We start from the raw sequence: 25,859 nt of genomic DNA, 5'->3' as shown, positions 1-25,859 counted from the left end.
ATGAATTTTTCAAATCATATGAAATATGAGTTGGAAGTTTCAAATAATCAAATTTAAAGTCCCCTTTGAAATTGTTTTCAATTTGGAGTGATTTGGGTTTTATTCAAATTATTTTTCTCCAAAAATAGAATATATGGAAAATAGGGTAAAATGATTCCCTACAATAGAAAATTTGAGAGAACTAAATTTGAAATCATTTTCGTATTTCTAAAATGATTTTTATTGGGCTTTATTATAGCAGTAGCACTCTTTGAATTATTTGAATTTTTGTGGATTTTATTTGATGCTAGAAATATGTTCATGTTGTAGAGGATATTTTTTCTGAAAATTTTGATATATTATATGCCTATATAATACTTTATTTTCTTTTGTTTTATTATTTTTTCTTTGTCTGTGTTTAAGAAAAACTTCGGACCGATTGGATCGGGCTGGCCCAGCTCGCCAGGCCACGGCCCAGCCGGCCCACGCCGCTCAACCGCTCGTCCCCGAGCTTCCGCTTGGAGTCTGCCGCCACCACGGCACGCTGCCGCGCCGACCTCAACGTCCATGCCGAGGCCGGACTTCTCCGGCCCCTTCCGCAAGCCTTCACCCCGCCCCGTTCTTTAAATAGAGGAGCCCCGCCGCCCTCCTCTCGCTTCGCGCCGCCACCCGCTGCCCACGCATCCCGCGCCGCCGCCCGCTGTAGCCGCCTGCCGCTGTCCCGCGTCGTGTCGCGCCGCCGCTGCCGCTTCGCCTCGCTTCGCCGCCCCGCCCGCAGCCGCCCCGCGCCGCCCCGCCGTCGCACCAGAGTCCGCCGCCGCCGCCGGACGCCACCGCCGGACCCGATCCGCCGCCCGACCCTTCGACCCGCCGGTTTTTCCCGGACCGGTACGAACCACAGACCGCCCCGTTTTTTTGTTTTCTTTTGGTTTAGATCGGTTTAGTTTTTTAGTTATTTAACAAACGTTTTCTGTTTAGGTAGTTCTAGTGAACAGTTTCGTTAGTTAGAGTTCGGCAGCGAACATTCGTACGGTAGAGTTTTTCTTTTTCATTTTAATTTCGGCTAGGGACCCATCTGTGAATATTTTATTACAGATTAGTCCCTGACCTTCAATCTATCACAACTTTTTGCTCGTTGGTCCAAATCCAACGAAACCAACGCCCACTTTTTCGTTATGATCTCCTCTAACCAGTAATCCAACTCAAACTTGTTTTTGAAAGTTTAAAATTTGAATTCAAACATATTTATATTTAAACTTCGTTTGATCGTAACTTGAGTTTTATAACTCCGTTTGAGTTGATTCTTTTTGCATATCGAAGCTCTTGACCTAAAATTTTCTGATAAGGCCAAATTCACATTATTTCGGTACTGTTAGAAATTGTTTTATGTTGCAAGAGTATTTGCTTGGTTTTGATGCTTTCCGAATTGTCTTCTTCGTCCTTTCTGATCTTTTGAGTGATTGCTTATGTGTGGTTACTATTGCTTGCTTACGATAGATTGACCGGAGTGTGATGAGTATATCTATCAAGAGTTATGAGTGCGAATCATCTTCATCAACAGTACAAGGCAAGTTCACACTTTGATCATATCCCTTATTACCCAGTTTTATGCATTAGTTTCGATCCTCAAACACTGCATGGTTAGGATCTGATTAACATGTGGGCATTGGAAAGTAGTTGATGAGGTAGGAACCTATTGTCCTGCATTGAAACCTTGGAAGTTACTACTACGTTATGCTTATACTGCTCTGCTATGCTGGTAGACGTGGATTGGTTGAGTGTATTCATGACAGTTGTGAGAGTTATCATTAATGGTTAACTTAAGGTGGCTACTTTAATACACATCTGGGTGGATTGGTTGGGGCACCCTGGAGCACCCAGTGGTTTGCCCGGGCACCTGGAGAACCCAGTGCTTGCCCAAGGGGATCCCGGAGTACCCGTGTGATCACCCTATGGAATGCCACCCAGGCTCAAAGGGATCATAAGATTATTCATGCTAGAAACTTCCGTGTGCAGCCACAAGCTATTATGGGCTCTAGCATAGTTGAGTATGTTGCATGACCTCTTTCAGTGGTGGGCTAGCAGATGCAGGGGAAAGTAGGTGTAACTGTCCATCCAGAGTAAAGAGTTAATGTTTCTGAAAGACTGTGTCTCGGTCATCCGTTTCTCAAACACTATGTAGTGCAAGAAATCCAACGGAGAAGATCGAGCTTTGTGGGAAAAGTGCCCAAACCTCTGCAGAGTGTACAAACTAATCATGATTAGTCGTGTCCCCGGTTATGGACATCTTGAGTATCTGGTTCTTGAATTATCATGTTGATCTCAACACTTTAATTAATTAATTTGTTGGGTTGTTAACTTTTAATTGGGATTGAGTTGGAGGAACCTTCTCAATAATTTCCAACCAACTTGGTAGTTAAATATAATATATTCCTTTGATGAGGGAAAAATTAGCTTTATGTAAAATAAACTTAGAGCCCCCACCAGCCAAATATGCATGTAGTGATAGCTATTATTCATCATTATCCTATGGTGTGAATTTGCCAGTATATTAAATGTACAGACCTTTTGTGGCTGCAACGTCTAATGTTGCAGGATTCTTACGACGAGTAAGTGATATGTTAGGGTTACGATTTCTACACTCAACTTTGCCGTTGGTGTTGATGGGAATCCGCAACCTTGTTGTTACTTCCGCTATTTGGATTGAGGTAATAGTATTTACGTTACTTTATACATGTGATTTACCTCTATTATAAATTCTCGAGTACTGTGTGTGTCAGCTTACCGATCCAGGGATGACACTTAAGCACAGAGACTTGACCGTCTGAGGTCGGGTCGCTACACTCCATGCCGCTCCATTCTTCTTCTTTGTGTTCTCATTGTTGCAGTTTGTCGATCGTGAATCTGATTGCTTTGGGGTTATTTTCCTTTTTCTTTGCCTACGCACAACATAGCTTTGGTCTTATATGATTTTGCTAGTTGTCGGCATGTTTTTGCGTGTGTATGTATTAGTGTTGGCTATGTGCATCTTAGCTATGCAGAGGTCGGGTGTGTGTTCATCATGTTTTTGTATCATCTTGATACTTCATTTTGAGCAAATAAAATCCACCTTTGGTCAGGAAAAAAACAGTTCCTCTGTTGCAAACTTATGCAACACTACCCCTTGCAATATGCACACGACTCTCTGTCTTTGCAAAAAAAAGATTCTGCAACATGATCGTTGTTGCAAAATGACAACAGAGAAAAAAGGTTCAAAAAAGATTTGCAACAAGGCTCTTGTTGCAAAAGGCGGCGCAACAAAGCTTTTGTTGCAGAGATCAAAAGAAAAGAAAATGGTCTGAGGCTTTTTGCAACAAGTTCGTTATTACATAGACAATTTGCTTGTTGCAATTAGGTTGGCTCACGAGTGTGGGGGGAGGGATCCAACTATTCTTTTTGACGGTAGATCTTTTCCATTGCTTAAAATGCCTATGAATCAAGCTTCATAAAACTAAGAATCATCATATCCCAATCATTAAATAACCATTTTATCATTCAAACACTTGAATTAAACACTTCATGTCATTCCAAGAGTAATCATGTACGCTTAAACAAGTTGCATGAACAAAAATAAAGCATTCAGTCGACATGTCTTAATGGTATATTGTCAGCTCTGGGGTTTGCATCGTCCCATCCTTCGGTGACAGTCTGCTGCTCCGGCATGTGCATCGTTCGCTCCTCCGGCATGTGCATTGTCTGCTCCTCAGTCATGTTGGTCGCCCCATGTCATCCTAAAATGCACGATAATTGCTCATGTGAACTCCCAAAATTATATTGTTATTGGATCCATGGTATTCGGATCCTACATCATGAACCGGTTCTCCTCGTGAATATCCTGGCTTGCATCAACCGACCATCCTCAAGTTTAAGCATACATGTCTTCGTCCCTTTCTTGCGCCCTGTACTATCTTGAATAGCATCCCACCTCACTCTCTTCTTTTGTAGTTTCTTTCCCTTCATCGTCAATGTTTCCTACTTGCCTCCTTCGAGCCATGTAGATATGTTGATTACAACTTTGTGGTTTGTGCGGTTTCATTTTTAATGAAACCAGGAGCGAGATGCTCGGTCAGGCTCCTTAACTAAAAAACGTGTTGATGAAGCTCCCGTGAGCTGAAGCAGGAGGCTGGAGTGAACATAGGTCTCCTATATGGGATGATGACGATTCAGAAACAAAGAAGAAAAGGATCCTAACCAAGGATAACTTATCTAGACGAGGGTGAAAAGGATTAAATTTTTGTGACTTTTGTAGTGTCTCTGAGAGAATTGATCATCTATTCTTTTCAAGCTCTTTTGCTAGGTTTTTATGGAATGTGATTTGTGGTTCGCTAGGTAACCCAAAATTACCTTTATCTTCTTTGATCTTTGTCAAAACTGGATACCACTATATATTGGTAAGGATAGGGCTATTGTTTCTATTGGTCTACTGCTTTGATCTGGAAAATTTGGAAAACAAGGAACAAATTCTGTTTTCAACGTGTTTTCTTTTCAAAATCTATCAATGTAACATTTACCCATGTGTTCTTTATTGGATTCATAAGCAACTCTGCAAAGAAAAGGAGTGCAAAAATGCTTAGGGAGGTTTCCAAGAGGCTATCTCGGGTAGCAAACGAAGTCTACGGAAGAGCGTATGGATGGAATCCTTCTGCTCAAAGGCTGGGTTTTGTCTCTACCTGAAAATTGAGCGGCTCTGTAGTGCGTTCAGGTTATAGACTTGCTTTTGCTTTGGCCGATGTGCAAATTGTAAAAGATGTTAAAAGTATGGTCTCTCTCCATAGTAGTGGATGGTTTGGCATCAAATAAATGTGGTTATATGTCTAGGATGTAGGTTGTTCATTAGTTAGGTGGGGTGATGCATCATGTCTAGGAAAATAGTGTGGTGTTGCGTTTTGTTGTATCCAGACTCCTATTCTCATAATAAAAATGAGAGCTATGTGGCCCCTTTTATCCAAAAAAGAAGAAGAAAAAGATCCATAAATGCACGAAAATAGCAGCGGTATCAGAATTTAGAAACAAATTTCAATTCACCTCCCCTTCCCAAGACCGGGTAATATACACATCTCACCAGTAAACAAGATGAGACGAACATAAAAAAATAGTAGAAAAACACGTGAAATCAACAATGTGTGCAGCGTTAACGGCAGCGGCAATCAAGGTCAGGTCGACCGATCGATCCGTCTACGCGCGTGTCCGATCCATGAGATGAGATGTGACCTATATGAGATTAGATCATGTTGGAGAGGGCGCGGCAGTTCTCAGATATCTGTAGGAGCGACTGGTCGAAGCGGTCCATGGGGTTCTTCTCACCGACTTTCCTAAACTCCTCGTCGCAGTTCTGCATGTCCTGGGCCGCCATGCTCATCATGGCTCGGACGGTTGTGGCGTCCTTGAAGCCTAAGGCACGACGTGCCGCACCGAGGTTGTCCTCCACGTCCGAGTAGAGGCTATCGCACAACTCCAGCGCCTTCTTGGCCGCGGGGCTCGCCTCGGCGGACATCTGGGTCACGTGCTCCTTCGCCGCCGACGTGCGCTTCGCGAAGGCGTCCACCTGCATGTTCAACACCGCCACCGCGTCCATGGTGGTGTAGTGCCCCGCCTGCTTCCCGGCCGTGGCGCTGCACAGATCCGCGAACGGGGTGGTCTTGCAGACTGCGGCCACCTCGGGTGGCACCTGGGCCGCAGCCGAGGAGCAGGTCGCCGCTGCGACGGCGACGACTAGGAGGAGCAGCGCGTGGGTTGATCGCCCCATGGCTGGTTTATTTACTTATGGCTGCTTGGTGCCGACGTACGTGAGTACGTGCGAGCGTGGTGCGGCTGCCTGTATAGGATGGAAGTGGCCGACGGGGAGGGCTGGGGTTTTGCTGCACGGAGGAGGGAGGGGGGTAAATACGTGACGCGGGTGGCGGGGGCTCGCTGCATGAAACCACAACGGAAATGGCGGTCAGCCTCCGGTCAAGTGGTGGCCAAGCCACTTTAATGTGGCCCGTTCGTTGGTATGCCCAAGCTTACCATTTTTAACACACGACGAGCGGTGGACGCTGGGAATAGTAGGATCTTTGGTTTTTGAGCAAAACATGCTGCGCAAATCTATCCGCGGTTTGCCTTTTAATTACTTTTTGGAAGCTAATAGGGGCATGTCAGCTGAGGAGGTGGTTCGCTGTTCATTCCTTCCCTAATATCATGGGCTTAGGTCCATTTAACTTTTTTGTAAATGTCATCAACAAGACCCTAATTGCCATGATCTAATTCATGAAGAAAAATGAACATGCTACTTTATAAAAACTGCCATCTCTCTAATTTTATAAATACACAATATGTATTACTTAAAAAAAGACGTATAAACTACAAAATGAAATTGCAATGTTGAACTTTAAAACTGCCATCCTCTAGATAAAGAATGTCATAGAAAAATACGTCCAGCTAGACCTACTTATGCCAGCGAGATAATCGCCGCCTCACGTAGCTGTCACCTCATCTACAAGAAAAGGCTTACGGCCGCCTCCCACAGGCGTCGCATGTCTTCGATGGCCCCGGGGCCATGGCGGCGCGGTGGACCATGGCCCATGCAGGTGGGAGGAATCTTGCTCCGTTTTTAGATATTTTTATGAGTTTGTTTAGGATCTGTGTCCTATTTGAGAAGACAAGGCGATGACGGCTCTCTGAAGATGGAATAAATTTCTCCCTGGCTAGCCCCCATTCCGATGATGCGTCTAGCGTCATCAGAGGGTGTGTGGAGGTGTGTCTCCGGCAGATCTCGCAGGATTCGATCGCTACTGATCTTCGACGGAAAAAAGTCTTCGTTTGTCTTTGTTCGCGTGTCTACAGATTAGATCGTTTTGATCTATACTTCTCTTCATCGACAATGATTGTTGTCCAGTTGCGCTGGTCCTATGGGGCCTTAGCACAATAACTTCCCGACTGTCTACTATAATAAGTTTGGCCCGACTCTGGTGAGGGAGGGGTGATGACGGCGGGCGTGCCTTCGGCTCGTTATAGTGCTTCTAGTCGTCACCAGATGGTCTATGCACATGATTATAATTGTTTTATTTCTGTGTTCTTTGTACTGCCATGGCATGATGAATAGAGTAGAAGTCCATCACAAAAAATACGAAAAAACATAAATTTGGAAATGCCATGATATATATATATATATAATTTGTGCTGCTACTTTATAAATTTACGATCCTCTAGATAATTTTTTTATCTGGATTAGCCCCAAAACGAATTATCATGCCATTAAAAAAATGCCTCCCTCTCAACAATTAAAATATCATTCTCTTTATAATAAAAAATGTCATCCTCTCAATAATAAAAATACCATCCTATCTTCTATATCTAAATAGCTAGCCCCCACTAATATGTTTCTCTCATCATGCAAGCATGCCACCTCATCAGTCAACATGCATAAAGAAAGGCCCACCTCAACATGCAACTATGCATATTAAAAATCCACTACAACATGCATGCATGTAAAATTTCATTTTATTATGCTATTTACATTTAATTCTTATATACTTTCAAAAACTATTGTTTCTAGAATTCATGTTTCATATAATCAAAATCTCATTGAAATATTGCAAACATTCCCGCAACAATGTACGGGACATCATCTAGTTATTGATAAAAATGGCATCCTATTGTTAAAAAATGCCATGCACTTAGTAATAAAACTGCTACGCCATTAAAAATAGAATGCCACCTCTTAAGAATAGAAATACAATCCTCTTACTATTAAACATGATGTTATCTTAATGATAAAAATGACATCATCGTAATAATAAAAATGTCATCATATTATTAATAAAATGTCATGCTCTTATTATTAACAAGCCATTAAAAATAAAAATGTCATCCTCTTGATAATTAAAAATGTCATCTATTTAATAACAAAGTTGTCATCCCCTTATAATAAAAAATGGCATCCTCTTATAATAAAAATGTCATCCGATTAATAATAAAACCACCATGTGAAAAGTTAAAAAGACAGGGTTTTCTGACAAATTAAAAAACAATAAAGCCTTGAAAATGTCAAGTTATATATAAATATCAGTTTTAACACAAATGTTCACAACTCCCATCTTCCGCCTAGTGAAAAGGCTCACTCTCTCGCAAGAGGTCGCGAGTTTGAAACATCCTCCACACGCGTTGCACATTTTGAATAAAGAAAAAGAAAAATGAGAGTTTATCAGGAAACAACAAACAACGAACGCCTTCGGCCATTCAACATGGCAACACCCTTGTGTCCAGACCCATGTAATGGGGGGTGAGGGCATTTGCCAGGGTCGCTCTTCTAGGGAACGTTGGCCAGTTACTATTTTTGTTACTTTTTTTACTTTTCGCACATAATCTACTATCCCTATAAAAGAAAGAGAGAACGGAGAACCAAACAATCAAATTCATCCATCAACAAGATCTAATGATACTTAATCCTTCGATGTTTAACGCAAACAAGCACGCATTAGGGTTTTCTTGACGCAAAACTGAAAGAAAGCTGCAAATCGGTCCCCTCGGCGGCGGCCTAGGGTTTTCCAGTCCTCCGGCGATCTGCGCCGTGAGTATCGTTTCTTCCGGCGAAAGCCGATCTCTTTCCCTTCTCCCCTACGCTACACCCTTCCCTCTCGCTTGGGCTGAACCAGGGGGCGACTGGTTCGCCTACCCGGCCTTGGTGGGGAGCAGGGTGTTGCTAGGGTTACAGAAGAGTCTTCGTTGGTTGTTCTACTAGTTCGCTGGGAGGCATGGCTAGTCAGGTGGATGAAGAAGCGCCCAAGGGTCCGGGAGTTGATAGTACCACCGATCTACTAGATCGCCTAACCCTGCAGGAGGATGAACTTGATGATTTGGTTTGGGAAGATGAGATTGATACAGAGGAAGTCAGACCAAAGTGGCTTGCGATTGGACGTCTTCTGACGACCAAATCGTTTAGTCAGAGCGCTCTCATTGGTGACATGCGTGCGGCATGGAATCCAGCAAATGAAGTAATTTGGAGGAGGATAAATCCTAACCTCTACTCTATCCAATTCAACTGCTTGGGTGATTGAAACAAGGCCATGCATCAGGGCCCCTGGAATTTCAAAGGTCATGCTTTAATTCTTGCTGAGTATGATGGTTTCTCCAAGCCAGAAAAGGTAAAACTTGATCGGTTGGAAACCTGGGCACAAATTCACAAACTGCCAGATGGAGTTCTGAAAAACAAAAGCTTTCTGGAAAACCTAGCGAGTCGCATTGGCGAAGTACAAGAGGTCCAGGTTACGCTCCCTAATGGTTTTGTTGGCGAGTTTATAAGAGTCGGAGTAAGGCTGGATGTAAGCAAAAAATTAACAAGAGTAGTCAGATTTACCAAGGCGGGTGTAACTGAACCTTACAGTGTAAAGTTTGAGAAACTACCAACCTTTTGTTATGAGTGCGGTATGATGGGACACTGGTATGAAGAGTGTGGATCAGGAGAGCATGATACCATAAAATTTGAGTGGGGTCCGTTCATTCTTGCTTCTAGAAGAGGGGCTAGAGGAGGTAGACCTGGTGCTGCTAATCGTGGTGAGGTGCCTGAAATGTCAGGTGGTCGAGGCCGAGGCCGTGGGAGGAGGGAAAATAATTTCGGTGGCCGTGGACAAAACCCAAGGGACACAGAACATGAGAACGTGGTGAATCAACCTGAGGCCCCTGTTTTGGGCGAAGGTATACTGTCAAATTATGATCACAATAGAAGCTGGAGGTTTAATGCCCAAATGGACCAAGCAGCCATTATAGGGACGTCATCGTTGATGACTGACCAACAGCATGAAGACTCCCTTGGGTTGAGGAAGAGGGCTGCTCATAACTCGACATCGAGGGGCCTGACGAATGATCCTCTGGATCAGAGTACGGAGCTAATTCCGGTGGGTAATACAGTTGTGATTGCTCAGCATTTTGAGGGAAGAGAAGAAGAGGCCTTGGTTGACGGGGGCACGCCGCAAAAAAGTCTGAACAGGAAGAAGCTAAAAGGAACAGATGGAGAGGCAGTTACAAAAAAATCTGATATTACATCGGCGACCTCCGAACAGGGGGATCGCCGGAAGCAATGAAAACCTTAGCATGGAACTGTCGTGGAATGCTTTCGTCTACGGCAGTTCGAGAGCTCTTGGAGCTCCAAGAGCGTGTGAAAGCGGATGTAATTTTTTTATCAAAATCACATTTAAATAAGGATAAGGCAGTAGGATTGAGGGTTAAGCTAGGTTTTGATTTCTTTCACTTGGTGGGCAGTGATGGCCGTTCTGGTGGACTTGTGCTCTTTTATAATTCAGTTAATGAAGTGATCTTGAATTATTCTTCCGACAATTTTATTGACGGCATAGTGATGGATGGTGACAATCCATCATGGCAGCTAACTGGGTTCTATGGGGAACCAATTTGGGAAAGGAAGCACCTCTCGTGGACATGTTTGCGTGATCTTCATAATAACAATGCGGGGCCTTGGTTAGTGCTTGGCGATTTTAATGAAATAATCACTACAAGTGAGAAAGAAGGAGGTAATTTTCGGCCTCAACACTACATGCAGGAGTTCAGAGATTGTATTGATGATTGTGGCTTGCAAGAGGTCATGGTGATAGGAGACTTGTTCACTTGGAGTCGGGGGCCTATTAGAGAGAGGCTCGATAGGGCCTTATGCAACGAGTTATGGGCAAGAAAATTTCCGTATGCAGGCTTGGTACATGAGCATCATATACATTCAGATCACAGGCCGATTCTCCTTGACACTGAATATTATAAACCAATGATGGGTCTACAGCAGAAGCGCAACCGTATGTTTGAAGCGCGCTGGATGAACCAAGAGACAGTAAACGAGATCATTAGTTCAGCGTGGGAACGGGCCAAATTGGCAGGGCTAGGTCCCCCGCTTTCTGTCCGAACTAACGCAGTTCTCACTGACCTGCTTGAATGGGATCGAGAGACACTCAAGAGCCCAAAGAAGAGAATAAACAAGCTTAAGAAGGAAATAGAGAAACTAAGGCGTGGTCCTAATACTTTTGAAGCGCGGCAAAAGATGAAAGAGCTTCAGGTTCTTGTTGAGAACTTGTTGGATCGGGAGGAGATGATATGGCTCCAGCGTGGGCGCGCTAACTAGCTACTTCATGGCGACCGGAACACAACTTTCTTTCACAGAGCAGCAGCAGCGCGGAAGAAAAGGAACTGCATTAAAAAACTACTAGACGATACAGGAGTGTGGAAAGAAAATGATGATGATATAAAGACCATTATATCCGGATACTTCACTGAGCTATTCACTTCGCAGGTTCAAAATCCGGACCATAATGTGTTGTCTTTAGTGGAACGAAGAGTAACAGATCCTATGAATGATGCTCTTATGGCACCTTACACGGCTGAGGAGGTTAGGAAGGCACTTTTCTCCATTGGTGATTTTAAAGCACCAGGGCCGGATGGTTTACATGCAGTCTTTTACAAAAGATTCTGGCCAATGCTTGGGGACGATCTAGTCATGGAGGTGTTAAATGCAGTCAACTCTCATGAGGTGCCACGTGGTTGGAATGACACTATCATTGTAATGATTCCTAAGGTAAATACACCTGAGAAAGTCTCACAGTTTAGACCTATAAGCTTATGCAATGTGGTCTACAAAACTATCTCTAAGATGATTGCTGCTAGGCTAAAAAATGTACTTCCAGAAATTATAAGTCCTACACAAAGTGCCTTTGTCCCAGGGAGGCTTATTACCGATAATGTTCTGATTGCATATGAAAGTCTCCATGCTATTAAACAGAGAAGAGCGGGCAAGGAGGGCCGGTGTGCGGTAAAACTAGATATGCACAAGGCCTATGACCGTGTTGATGGGTGTTCTTGGAAGCAATCTTGCTGAAACTGGGTTTCAAACCTGATTGGGTCAGAATGATAATGGCATGTGTGTCTTCAGTGGAGTACAAAGTGAGATATAATTCAGCTGAATCGGAAACGATCAAACCTTCTCGTGGACTTCGACAGGGAGATCCCTTGTCACCATATTTATTCCTGCTATGTACAGAGGGACTTACAGCCTTGTTAAATCATGCAGAGCAGTCAGGAGAGTTAGTGGGAGTTAAGGTTTGTCGTGATGCACCGTCGGTCACCAACCTCTTATTTGCTGATGATTCATTAATTCTCATGAAAGCTAATGTACAAAATGCCACTTGTTTGAAATCACTACTAGACTTATACTGTGGTGCCTCAGGTCAGCTAGTAAGTGTAGATAAATCGAGCATTTTCTTCAGTCCTAGCACAGATGTTAACATGAAGGCTCAGGTTTGTGGCACACTTAATATAATGACAGAGGCCATCAATGATAAGTATTTGGGTTTGCCTGCTACCCTGGGTTTGGATAAAAGCGACAGCTTCCAATATTTGATTGATCGTTTAATCTTGAGACTTACTGGATGGAAAGAAAAGTGCCTGTCTTCTGGAGGTAAGGAAGTGCTTATTAAGTCTGTTGCACAAGCCATACCATCTTATGCGATGTCGGTCTTCAAAATTCCTAAAAAAATTTGCAAAGGAATCACAGATGCGATATCACGTTTTTGGTGGGGTGATGATGCGTCACACAAGAGAATGCACTGGTTTGCTTGGTGGAAGATGTGCATACCGAAGAGCAGAGGAGGTATGGGTTTTCGAGACATTCACTGCTTCAATCTGGCTCTATTGGCAAAACAAGCATGGAGGCTTATTGATGATCCTGAGTCACTATGTGCAAAGATTCTCAAAGCAAAGTATTACCCAAATGACGATCTTATGAATGTGGGGTTGAGGAAGAAGGCCTCCTACACATGGCAAAGTATAATGGCAGGAGTGGACACCTTGAAGCACGGCATAATCTGGAGAGTGGGCGATGGACAAAAAATTAAAATTTGGGAAGATTGCTGGATCCCACAATCACCATCTAAAAAAGTTATCTCCACTAGAGGTAACCACTTGTTATCCCGTGTATCTGAGCTAATTGATCCTGCAACGGGGGAGTGGGATAGGCAGCTTGTGTACCAAACTTTTTGTCATGTTGATGCCCAGAGAATACTTGCTATCCCACTGCCTATATATGAAATGTCAGACTTCTTGGCATGGAGCTTGACAAAGACAGGGGGTTTCTCGGTAAGATCTGCATATCATGCTGTTTGGGAGGCCCAGTTTGGTCACCATCTGCAGGCTGGCTGTAGCTCATCAGCGCCTAAACCCACTTGGAAATCTCTTTGGGGGCTGAATTGTCCTGCAAAAATTAAAATTTTTGTTTGGAGAGTGATCCACAGCGCTATTCCATGCCGGGCGTTATTGGCGGATAGACATATCAAGATAAAAGCCCATTGTCCTTCTTGCAACCTAGGCCCTGAGACCATTCGACACTTGTTGTTTGAGTGCCCAGTCGCCACCGAGGTTTGGAAGCTGCTTGGATTGCACGAGGTGACCACTAAAGCCCTGGTTTTGGACAGATCTGGGGAAGTAACTTTAGAGTTCCTTCTCAATCTTCCGGATAATCATATCCATGTGTTGGGACTCCCCAAATTCAGAGAAACAATTGCCACTTGCTGCTGGTTTTTGTGGTGGGAAAGAAGAAAGCTAACACACGGAGGAGTAAAGCTTAATGCTTCACAGATCAGTGTAGCGGTGAGATCACTTGCTGCTAACTATATTAATGCTTATTCTCCAAAACCAAAGATCCGACAGGGTGGCTGGATGAGGCCGAGGAATGGGTACGTCAAGTTGAATGTGGATGCGGGGTTCGACCATGATTCGCTGGAGGGATCTGTGGGGGCTATCATTAGAGACCACAATGGTAATTTCGTGGCAGCGGCCAATGAAAAACTGAACATATGCTATGATGCAATTACCGCAGAAGCAATTGCAGTAAGGTTTGGCTTGAATCTAGCCCGTGCCGCTGGATGCAACAAGATCGAGTTAAATTCGGATAGTCTTGAGGTCATCAACGCGCTTAAAGAAGGGAGTTCTTCTTCGGTTGCCAGTGCCATCTTTGATGACTGTTTTTTTATGTCCTTAGATTTTACTCATATCATTTTTGAACACTGCTGTAGAGATAACAATAAAGTAGCTCATGAGTTAGCTAGAGCAGTTAAATTTAATCCTCCTGGTGTTTGGCTGGATACAGCCCCGGGGGCGGTTATCCCTCTGATTGTTTCTGATGCTACTATTGTAGCTAATTAATAAAGGAGGTGTTGAATGTCAAAAAACCACGCATTAAGCTACTGACAATGCATCGATCGCTAACCCTCCTTCCCCCGTTTAAAAAAAACTGCTGCCAACGCACGCCTCCACGACCTCTCGCCAACCCTCCTCCTCCTCCCCCTCCCCCTCCCAACGGACGCCACAGCATGGGCGGGCCTCCGCACGCCGATCCTCCCGCACCGTTCGCCGCCCCGCCGTTCCTCCGCAGCCGCGGGAGCCGCCGTGCCGCCGCCCCGCCGTTCCTCCGCAGCCGCGGGAGCCGCCGTGCCGCCGCCCCGCCGTTCCTCCTGCTCCGTTCGCCACGGGAGCCGCCGCGCCCTTCGCCGCCCAGCCATTCCTCCTGCTCCGTCCGCCGCGGGAGCCGCCGCGCCCTTCGCCGTCCCGTCGCATGGTGGTCGGAGGGGTGAGATGATTGGCTCTGGTGGGTTGGGGCATGCCTACCTCGGGATGAATCTGGACACTGGCGAGCTCCTCGCAGTAAAGCAACTGCTAGGCTTTTGCGATTTGGTGATCTGGTTTGCACTTTCTACAGACTTGAAGTCATTCGTTACACTAAGTCTCTCTCCTTTGTTTGATTTTTTGTTCCAGCTTTGATTGGAAGCACCAACACGACCCGGGAGAAAGCCCAAGTGAGTACCACTTCCCCAACCGATCTGGTTACAAATTTAGTTGTTGAGATTTTTCTTCATATGAGGTAATGATTTGTGGCTTCTGTTTCTACAATTAGGCGCATATAAGATAATTCAAGGAAGAATTACAGCTCCTCAAGAACCTTTTGCACCCCAATATTGCAGTGAGTAGATGAAATACTACTGATTACATATCAGATTTTTTTGTTTAACTTCTAGCCCGTAGTTGCTTGATCTTTTTTCTATGGTTTGAGATTAGGTGCACTGTATATCTTGTTTGATCTATTTTTTTGTTCCAGCCGGCTCTCACCACTCGGACCTCCATGCCGCGTTGGCAACTCCTCTACTATATCCTCCTCTGCTAATTTTGCAGATGAATAGCCTACCATTTCAATCTGTGTAATATTGCTGAATTTTGTAAACTTTCAGATCATGGTACTTACAACCAATGAAATCTTGCTGAACGTTTCAACCTACGGGATCGGGTAGTCAATTTTGCATCATTGATATGACGGCTATGTAAAAAAGTCAGCAGTTACATCTACTTCCTTGTGTTGATGCTTCATGCTCAGCAAGTTTCCTTTCCCTTGAGTAGACTTGCCTCGGTCGGTTTGATCTTGTGCTGACAGACCCGTACACCACATCTTGTAGAAGGGTGATATGGATTATGCTCGACCTCTATGACTTCACTCGAGTTAATTCCCTGCGATGCAATTCACACAATTATTCTCGACACCAATAACGACCACCCTGCGAGATGGGCTTCCTAATATTCTGTATTTTCATTTTTCTTACGCTTATGGTACGATTGCAGTGGTTGGTTGGGCTAAGTGATGATTTGTTGGCTATAAGTTAACTGCAAATCAAATTTTTTGTCAAATGGCACATGATTCTGATTAAATCACGGTGATATATTTTCTTGTAGGGAGAGAAGGAGGACAAAAAGGCATTGTGGATACATATATGAAGACCCAACGGAAGAAGCAAAGGGAGGAATGCCAACAACAAGAGGCTGCAGCTAAAAGGTCAAGACTACATAGTTGAAGAAGAGATGCTACAAGTGCAAAGCTTGTGACCTTTTTCAAACAGTGGTGCAATCCTGATGTTATCGACTTAATTTTTCTCTTAAATCAAGACTTTGCTCTTACTGGTTCCTTAACTTTTGCATAAAGTTGAATCAAGAAATACATTAAGTTTTATTGTTAGATGTTCTCCTATACAATTGCCATTCCTTTAATGCTCTTATACAATTACTATCTTGAATAAGGATGTGACATGTATTAATATATGTATCCTGCTAAGTTTGCAAGACAGTTTTTGATATGTAACTTCAAAATTAAAATGACTTCCTTTCATCACTTTCTGAATGAGGAAATTGGCGCATCTCTAATTGATATTTCATCTTGAACATTACTACATTTAATAGAATTATGATTGAATTGTATTTTCGAAAGAACTTACAACCTGAAGAAGTAGAGAAACTTAGTGTCTACAGTAGTGTAATAAAGAGCAATTGCCTCTAATGACTTGGTTTTCTCTATACCTCACATCACATAGGATGATAGGGTCAAGCTTTCCACTTTTCCAGTGTGAGCTTAGATGTTTGTTTGGTACTCCTTTTCTGTAAGTTCTTTATATAGGTCGATGAAATTAGGTTAAAGAGGTAGGAGAGGGGAGCAGGGAGGGGATGGTGACCTCGTGGCATGTACTCTGTATGCCTGCAGAGAGATTTATTGTTTCTAGACACATAAAACCCCCTTGATACATCGTTCTGGTTGCCATCTGCGAGTTTCTGTAACAACAGAGTAATTTATTTGGAAGCAATTGTTATTGAGGTAAGAGTCTTTCTGGGTAGTTTGCCGCAAGTATTTAACTTATGATTTCAGTTTGAGATATACAACCGGCAATCTGTAATCAATACTTCTTATCAGACAATCTAGATGGGTTATAGAATTTATTTGCAAATCTTGTACATAAGCTTAAGAATATCCCTGCTACTTTGGGATATTGTGGTGTTAAATGACCGCTTCATCAATCATAATCCGAGGTGGTGTTTGTCCATCCAATGGCGAAGAATATTACAACAGAGAACTGCACCACCAAGCAAATTCACTCCAAACCAAAATCTGATAAGGCATGTCGCGACGCTAGGAGGTGTTGTAGTGCTTGGTAGCCTGCCACAGTCCACAAGCATAGAGCCAAAGTTGTGAGTGGGTTGTCTTTGGTCTAAGGTTTTTTAAATGCATCAGAATTTATGTTTGTTTGTAACCTGAAATTTGCAGATGGTTTCTGGCTGTAGCTACAATTTTTTGGCATCATACGGCGGTAACACAATAAGGTTCAGTTATGCATTCATACATTAAAAAATTCTACGTACGAACTGACTGCATCAGTTGTTTTGCTTCTCCTATTCCCTTGAAAGGATTGCTTGATGAAAAGATGTTTTGCTTTTGCAGCCTTATTTCTTATCTAATTTCCGTAGTGGTGCTTATGCATAGTTGATTAATGAATGGTACGACCAAGTAGGCTGATGTCAAATGCTTTTACAGATCAGGGCAGAATTGATGCTGATTTTATATCTTGAAGTTTTTAAATCCTGTAACGAAACTATTGCCAATGCTTTGAGTACCCCCCTGGTTGTAGAGTAAGGGCTCGCTTATATTTTCAATGCATACTTTTAATTTTTATCTTTTCCTTTTTCGGTAGCCCTTAATAATCACCGCTAAGTTCCAGTCTACATAATACGAAACATAGAAGTATGCATTGCATAATTTTAGGCAGCAACATGAATTGTGGTTTAGGCAAGCATATATTTGTCCTAGCGTTGTATATATGGTGAGGCTTTTTCAATATGGTTGTTCTTAGATAACTCGATGATAACTACAAGTTGGTAAATTCAGTTCTTATTGGAGTCCTTTATTTTTATCCAGAACGAAAACAACGGTAATACCTTGTGTAACTTTGATTCAATAAATAAATTATATAATTCAGAACCTATTGTGGTATATGCCAAAAGGGTTTGGTATATACCAACATGCATCAAGTTTCTATCAGATGTCTCTTAATTTGTGAAATATTGCACCAACCTTCAGCTCTGAAACTATACTCATTGCTCTGACGACAGTAAGAATGTACAACACTAGGTTTGATTTGGTTCGAAATGCCTAATTAAGTTCCATCTTAATAATTTCTTACCTTTGCCTTGTGTAAAAATGCAGTTGTGCGATCCATGTTTCATCCTATCGTGGAGATCTCTCAAGCTGCATTTTGTGGAAGCACATGAAAATGCAGGTTTTGATTGATGAATTGGTTGACTTAGCACCCATGAACTCGAGCAGAAAGGAAGTAGGCCTGTAACGAGCCAAGCCATGCAAGATACAAATAATTGTTGCCTTGGCATTTATCTCTTTCTTCATGGTGTTTACATTGTACTGTAAATGCGGAACAAATATTGCGATGTGATAGATAACAGTGAAATGCAGAATTTTGAGAGCTCATATGTGTGGGGTAGGTTGCCTTTGATGCAGACCTGAAATTAAATAGGTATGCATTGACTCATCAGGAGAGAAATTTATGTGAATGGGTTTAATCTCAATATAAGCTTTCATTAGGTAAGTTTGTAATTTGCAAAGTACTGGATCCTAACATGATTTAATCTGGCATAGTATATGGAAGGTGCTACGAATCATTGGTGGAATTAAAAGTAGCTATGTGTGGATCAAAATTTAAAGATTTTCATATTCAAATTTTGAACTCGAATGAGACGTGCATTGCACGTGCAAGCTTACTAGTTTAAAACAAACACACAAACATATTGTTTTCATTTCTGAGAGCAACTTTAGAAAATATGTTATACTGGCTGGCAGCCTTCATGATATTAAAGAGCGCTCCATAATCTTTTGAAGATTGTAGAGGTTGTGCGCAAACACAAAGTCGCCATTATTTTCTTTTCTGTTTTCTTCTTTCTATCCCATTTATAACAATTTAGATCAAAGAACTCAATAAGTCAACAAATATTGTTACAAACCATTAATTCGAATATAATAAACAATCCAAATGCAACAAACAATCAAGTACAAATAATCTGATCAAATAACTTGTTCAACTAAAAAATGAACTTTGAAGAACTTTAAACACACGACCTCCCAGCTAGCTGCCACTAAAGATCAATGAGATCTCCCTTCAACTGTTGATGGGATGTCCGATCTTTAATCTTCTGGTACACCTTAACAAATGCTTGAATGCGGCATGTGTGCCTGCAAGGCCGGATGATTATGCCAATATTTGTTTGAAATATACCCTAGACAATAATAATAAAATTATGTTCTATTTTTCATGTTCATAATTAAATTCATATTTCTATGGTAGAATTGCAATGGCTCTTGAATGTGGGATTTGAAGGAAAATCTAGGTGCATGTGCCAAAAGATAAACACCAAACAGATACCAAGCCTCTCGACTAACTCAAATATCGATGATAGTTCTGGTGGGTACTCCAGCAACCTTTATAGGAGTAATACCCAAATTTTTCAGTGGATACCAATTAAGGTTGAACATATACCTACAGTAAAGGTTTACACTTCTCCACAACTAGATAATGGACAATGCCTTGAATTATCAATTTGGCATAAAGAAGATTCACCTATTGTCTTACCGGGACTAGGCTGCCAAAGGCTAACCCCGCTGGTGGAGCATATTAGTCACACTCCCAATCTATTCTTTAACTTCCTAGAGAATACCCTATCTCATAGACTGTGACCAACAATAGGTCTCATATATGTGTGTTCTTCCAAATATCCCTTTGTAGGATAGCATCTTCCTTATATAAGCCTCAAAACACATTAAGACAAAAGTCAACCTACCATACAGATTGTGAGAGTAGTGCATCTCCAATGGAGTGAGCTAATAGGGTTACTCCCGTCAGTTAACCAGTAGCTTGTTTTCCTAGGTCATATTTCACAGGATCTCTCATCACATAGGTCAGGTTACCACCATGGCAACTCATGTGGGTCTCATACGCATCTCCCTCGATGCATTTATTATCACAGTTCATGATAGCCCTTTTGTAAAGGGATTTACCGGATTCTTAGTTGATTGCATGTAATCCAACACTATTACTTCGGATTTTCTTAAATGTTCAGGATATTTTAATATCCTTCTTATATGATTGATGGATTGCATGTTGTCCTTTGCATTGACAATTACTCTTGGATCGTCACAGTTCACAAGGATAGCCAGAATTGGCTTTTCAACCACTTGCAAGTCCATCAAAATCTCACGAAGCCATTTCGCTTCTGTATAAGATTTAACTAGTGTTGTGAGTTCTGCTTCCATTGTCGGCTTGTTCGGATAGTATTCTTGCAACATTTCTAGTAAACAAGACTACCACCAAGTGTGAACACATATCCACTTGTGATTTTCATTTATCCAGCACCAGAGATCCAATTCACATCACTATGCCCTTCTAGTATGTTGGGTATATGGTATAGTGAAGTCTGTGGCTCACAATACCTTGCAAACAACGCATAACTCTTTCAAGAACTTTGCAATGTACATCTCTTGGATTGAAAACAAACTGGATCGGTTTGCTCGTAGCAAATGCTATGTCAGGCTTCGTAGTGCAAACTAGGTACATGAGTAAACTAATAATTTGACAGTATCACATTTTATCTATAACGGTGCCTTTGAACTTTAGAATCCGCACGCTAGGATCATATGGTGTTGGTGAAGGTTTGCGATATGAATATCCAAAGCGACTCAAAATCTTCTCAACATAGTGGGATTGCTGAAGTGTAATCCTGCCCTCATTATCTCTCAGTAGCTTGATGTTCAAGATAACATTAGCCAGACCTAGGTTTTTTATCTCAGAGTTATGAGATAGAAAAACCCTTAACCTCCTCAATGACTTTGAGGTTGGTTCGAAATATCAGTATTTCATCAACATACAAGCACATAATAACTCCTTCACCCCCACTGTCGGTGTCAAAACCGGCAGATCTCAGGTAGGGGGTCCCGAACTGTGGATCTTGGATCGATGGGAAACAGTAGACGTGGGACACGATGTTTACCCAGGTTCGGGCCCTCTCTAAGAGGTAAAACCATACGTCATGCTTGATTATATTGCTTGTGTATATGGGGATTACAGAATAGATCTACCACGAGATCAGACGAACTAAACCCTAACTAGTAGGATGGCAATTGTTCCTCTAGCCTCTACGGACTAAACCCTCTGATTTATATAGACACCGGGGGTAGTAGGGTTTACATATAGTCAGTTAAATCAAGGGAACATCGGATCTTCCTTCCTGCCTTGGAGCACACACTAAGGCACAAAAGGTCTTCGGTTCGGACACAATGCGGCCCAACAATCCGGCCCATGTGAGATAGACTGGCATCCCAAGGACCCCTAGTCCAGGACTCCCTTAGTAGCCCCCGAACTAGCCTTCAATGCCGGAGCCCACAACTGTCGATCGCCCCGTGATTCCCAAAATCTTCGGCTTGCGAGGCGAGTTCCTCATCTTCTCCCTATTCGGGTGACTCCAACAATTTGGTTACCGATGACTTCTTGATCCATAAAAGTGTGGCGGGTCCCCCACCATTAACTTTGTCAAAGGCGACCCTCGATTTTTGCGTAGCTTCCAGAAGGCGAGCAGTCTTTGTCTTTTACGAAAACACCCACCTGGGACCAGGAACATACCTATTAAATAGGCTAAGGACGGATCAAGCAGTCCATCCACCCCAACCAAGGAATCCAATCTTGTCCATAGAAAATCCTCAAGGCACAAGGCTGGCGTCCCTGTCTCATCCTCGCGCCCTCACGGCCATCTCCCGGGCGACCGGCCCGGCTGCTGTGTCTCGCAGCTCCAACTGTGCGACCTCCGACAACAAGGGTATCTCCCAGCTGCGGATCTCGTACCCGTTCGTGTTGGGTTGACGTCGGCCAATGGCGAAGCTTCCGTGGAGAGCACTCCTAATCTAAATAAGTATGAGAGGGTATGTCTCATATCCTTCCTTCTAAGAGGCCTAGGATTTCCCATCCACCCATTCTTAAGGGTCCTGCTTGAGTTTTATGGGATCCAACTCCACCACCTCACCCCAGGATCAATTCTGCATATTTCTGGCTTCGTCGCCCTTTGCAAGATGTTCCTGGGTCGCAAGGCCCATTTCGAGCTATGGAGGAAGTATTTCTGCCTCGCCCCTCGCACCCATCGGGGGTTGATTTTTGAAGTAGGCGGAGCCAAAGTGTGTCGTATAGCCAGCAATGGATATCCCATTGGGTCTGCAAAGAAAGATCTTGAAGAATGGTCTTCGGAGTGGTTTTATATTGAAGATGTCCCCTTGTTCGAACCAGTTTGGAGGGGTCTGCTCGGATATTCGGACGGCCCACTTAAGAAGCGACTGAACTAGCGGCCTAAAAGCCCCTCCCAGGAAGAGTCCTCGAGGTGCAGTACCTAGCCGCAAAGTTAAGGGTGTTGTCCCATGCTGGATTGACCATGGTTGACGTAATGGGCGCAGTGATCGAGCGATGCATGCAACCACTCCAACAAAGGACGCACCCCCTGTGGAGCTAAAATGGGACAAGTGACGCGTCTCGCTACAAGCGGCAGGGGCCGGACAACCAAGCAGCAATGGCCGCCTGATGAGGTTTGAAACTGCATCGGTATTTCCCCAAAGAGGAATGGATGATGCAGTACAACTACAGCATGTATTCCCTCAGTTGTGAAACCAAGGTATCAATCTAGTAGGAGGACCAACCAACACTATGTAAATGGTACCTGCACACAAAGAACAAATACTTGCAACCCGACGCGTAAGAGAGGTTGTCAACCTCTCTCCGGTAAAAAAATAGATTGGTTTGTATGAGATTGGATAAATAGATCTGATTAAAACGTGAAATAAAAGATGCAAATAAAAAGTAAAGCAAAGTATTTTTGGGTTTTTGGAATAATAGGTCTAAAAGCAAATGCGATGAAAAATAGATCTGAAAGCAATATGATGAAAGATAAACTCGGGGCCCATAGATTTTGTTGGGGAATGTAGCATGCAATTTCAAAAAAATTCCTACGCTCACACAAGATCTATCTAGGAGATGCATAGCAACGAGAAGGGGAGAGTGTGTCCACGTACCCTCGTAGACCGAAAGCGGAAGCGTTTGACAACGCGGTTGATGTAGTCGAACTTCTTCTCGTTCCGACCGATCAAGCATCAAACGTACGTCACCTCTGAGTTCTGCACACGTTCAGCTCGATGACGTCCCTCGAACTCTTGATCTAGGAAAGTGTCGAGGGAGAGTTCCGTTAGCACGACAGTGTGGTGATGGTGATGGTGAAGTGATCTGCGTAGGGCTTCGCCTAAGCACTACGACAATATGAGCGGAGGAGTAAACAGTGGAGGGGGCACCGCATACGGCTAAGAACAATTGATGTTGTCTTAGAGGTGCCCCCCGCCCCCGTATATAAAGGAGGGAGATGGGAGGAGGCTGGCCTAGGGCGCGGCAAGTGGGGGGGGGAGTCCCACTTGGACTCCTTGCCCAATTCGCCCCACCCCCTTTCCTTTTACCGGAAGGGGAAAGGCGAAGGAGAGGGAGGAGGAGAAGGAAAGGGGGTCGCGCCCCCTCCCCTAGTCCAATTCGGACTCCTTCCCTAGGGGGGGAGGGGGCACCACCCCTTGTGGGCTGCCTTGCCTCCCTCCTATGGCCCATGTGGACCATATCTTCCCCCGGGGGTTTCTGGTAACCCCCCGGTACTCCGATACGTACCCGATACTTTCCGAAACACTTCCGGTGTCCGAATGCTATCGTCCAATATATCAATCTTTACCTTTTGACCATTTCGAGACTCGTAGTCATATCCGTGATCTCATCCGGGACTCCGAACAACATTCAGTCACCAAATCACATAACTCATATAATACAAAATCGTCATTGAACGTTAAGCGTGCAGACCCTACGAGTTCGAGAACTATGTAAACATGACCGAGACACCTCTGCGGTCAATAACCAACAACGGAACCTGGATGATCATATTGGTTCCCACATATTCTATGAAGATCTTTATCGGTCGTACCATAATGACAACATACGTTATTCCCTTTGTCATCGGTATGTTACTTGCCCGAGATTCGATTGTCGGTATCTTCATACATAGTTCAATCTCGTTACCGGCAAGTCTCTTTACTCATTTCGTAATGCATCATCCCACAACTAACTCATTAGTCACATTGCTTGCAAGGCTTATTATGATGTGCATTACCGAGAGGGCCCAGAGATACCTCTCCGATACTCAGAGTGACAAATCCTAATCACAATCTATGCCAACCCAACAAACACCTTCGGAGATACCTGTAGAGCATCTTTATAATCACCCAGTTACGCTGTGACATTTGATAGCACACAAGGTATTCCTCCGGTATCCGGGAGTTGCATAATCTCATAGTCGAAGGAATATGTATTTGGCATGAAGAAAGCAATAGCAATAAAACTGAACAATCATTATGCTAAGCTAACAGATGGGTCTTGTCCATCACATCATTCTCCTAATGATGTGATCCCGTTCATCAAATGACAACACATGTCTATGGTTAGGAAACCCAACCATCTTTGATTAACGAGCTAGTCTGGTAGAGGCTTACTAGGGACATGGTGTTTTGTCTATGTATCCACACATGTATCAAGTTTTCGGTTAATACAATTCTAACATGGATAATAAAATTTATCATGATATAATGAAATATAAAATAACAACTTTATTATTGCCTCTAGGGCATATTTCCTTCAGTCTCCCACTTGCACTAGAGTCAATAATCCAGTTCACATCGCCATGTGATTAACACCAATAGTTCACATCGCCATGTGATTAACACCCAAAGGGTTTACTAGAGTAAATAGTCTAGTTCACATCGCCATGTGATTAATACCCAAAGAGTATTAAGGTGTGATCATGTTTTGCTTGTGAGAGAAGTTTAGTCAACGGGTCTGTGAGGGAGTCCTGGATTATGGGGTCCTCGGAGAGCCGGCCTATGTGACATGGGCCGGACTGATGGGCCGTGAAGATATAAGACATAACGCTTTCTCCCGTGTCCGGGTGGGACTCTCCTTTGCGTGGACGGCAAGCCTGGCGCCCAGATGTGTAGTTTCCTTTCTCTATGAACCGACTCTATAAAACCCTAGGTCCCTCCGGTGTCTATATAGACCGGAGGCTTTAGTCCGTAGAGGCAATCATATTCATACGGGCTAGACATCTAGGGTTTAGCTATCACGATGTCGAGGTAGATCAACTCTTGTAACCCCTATACTCATCAAAGTCAATCAAGCAGGAAGTAGGGTATTACCTCCATCAAGAGGGCCCGAACCTGGGTAAACATCGTGTCCCCTGCCCCCTGTTACCTTCGATCCCTAGACGCACAGTTCGGGACCCCTGACCCGAGATCTGCCGGTTTTGACACCGACATTGGTGCTTTCATTGATAGTTCCACTGTGCCATCGCTAGAAGGCTCGATGGCTCCGACAATCATCTACAACAATACTGCCTTGAGGGACACTTTTCTCCCCGGCCAAGTTTTCGTATTCAGCGGCTTCGCACTGCGCGCCAACTCGATTGGCCACCTGGAGCAGATCGACAACTACGCCCCTGGTCATCAGATCAATTTTGGAAATCTGAACCATGTCGCTGATATCCTAGGAGACTTGATCTTCCAAGGGTTCACGGCCCCAACCACTGATCTGGCCTTGGATTTGGAGCACGTCACCAGGTCCGAAGACGGGAGTTTAGAGCCCGCCGGACTCTCTACGGCTATAGAGCTTGTTACCGGAGAACCGGAGGGGATCGCATCACCGGCAGGCCCGTAGTTACACCAGGCTCCCTCTATCGTCATAAAGCCGAACTCGCCTTTGTACACTGGCTCTGAACTCTCGAGGTCCGCATCATGTGAGCTTGACCAGGAAACTTCCGTCCCGCCCAACTCCACAAACTCTCACTTCGCCGTCCAAACCTCGCTCTTAAACGAGGCCCTGGACTTAATGCGA

At 43.7% G+C, this 25,859-nt stretch overlaps 2 protein-coding genes across 11 annotated transcripts; one reads left to right on the top strand and one right to left on the bottom strand.

The window, feature by feature from the left end:
* Positions 1–5,239: 5,239 nt before the first annotated feature.
* LOC125546777 lies at positions 5,240–5,764 on the bottom strand. Its single transcript, XM_048710912.1, has one exon. The coding sequence runs from the start codon at positions 5,762–5,764 to the stop codon at positions 5,240–5,242; it is 525 nt and encodes a 174-aa protein (XP_048566869.1).
* An 8,506-nt stretch (positions 5,765–14,270) lies between these two features.
* LOC125543608 lies at positions 14,271–18,452 on the top strand. Of its 10 annotated transcripts, XM_048707007.1 has the most exons (6): positions 14,274–14,611; positions 14,797–14,837; positions 14,936–15,001; positions 15,763–15,862; positions 17,120–17,175; positions 18,056–18,426. In XM_048707007.1, the coding sequence occupies exons 1-5, from the start codon at positions 14,355–14,357 to the stop codon at positions 17,172–17,174; spliced, it is 519 nt and encodes a 172-aa protein (XP_048562964.1). In that variant the 5' UTR covers positions 14,274–14,354; the 3' UTR covers position 17,175; positions 18,056–18,426. The 10 variants fall into 10 exon arrangements, 6 of the variants coding, with proteins under 6 accessions (XP_048562962.1, XP_048562966.1, XP_048562965.1 ...); XM_048707004.1 differs by lacking the exon at positions 17,120–17,175; XM_048707006.1 differs by having other exon boundaries at positions 17,120–18,426.
* Positions 18,453–25,859: the final 7,407 nt, after the last annotated feature.

The sequence above is a fragment of the Triticum urartu genome, chromosome 3, assembly GCF_003073215.2.
Source record: "Triticum urartu cultivar G1812 chromosome 3, Tu2.1, whole genome shotgun sequence".
NCBI classification, from domain to species: Eukaryota; Viridiplantae; Streptophyta; class Magnoliopsida; order Poales; family Poaceae; genus Triticum; species Triticum urartu.
The sequence above is the reverse complement of the archived record's forward strand: the minus strand, read 5'-3'. Positions and strand labels throughout refer to the sequence as shown.

Coding starts and splice junctions, on each gene's coding strand:
- LOC125546777 (XM_048710912.1), bottom strand. CDS start 5,764: ATGGGGCGATCAACCCACGCGCTGCTCCTCCTAGTCGTCGCCGTCGCA.
- LOC125543608 (XM_048707004.1), top strand. CDS start 14,355: ATGGGCGGGCCTCCGCACGCCGATCCTCCCGCACCGTTCGCCGCCCCG. Junction 14,612..14,796: donor GTCGCATGGTGGTCGGAGGG/GTGAGATGATTG, acceptor TTTTTGTTCCAG/CTTTGATTGGAAGCACCAAC. Junction 15,002..15,762: donor TTTTGCACCCCAATATTGCA/GTGAGTAGATGA, acceptor ATTTTCTTGTAG/GGAGAGAAGGAGGACAAAAA.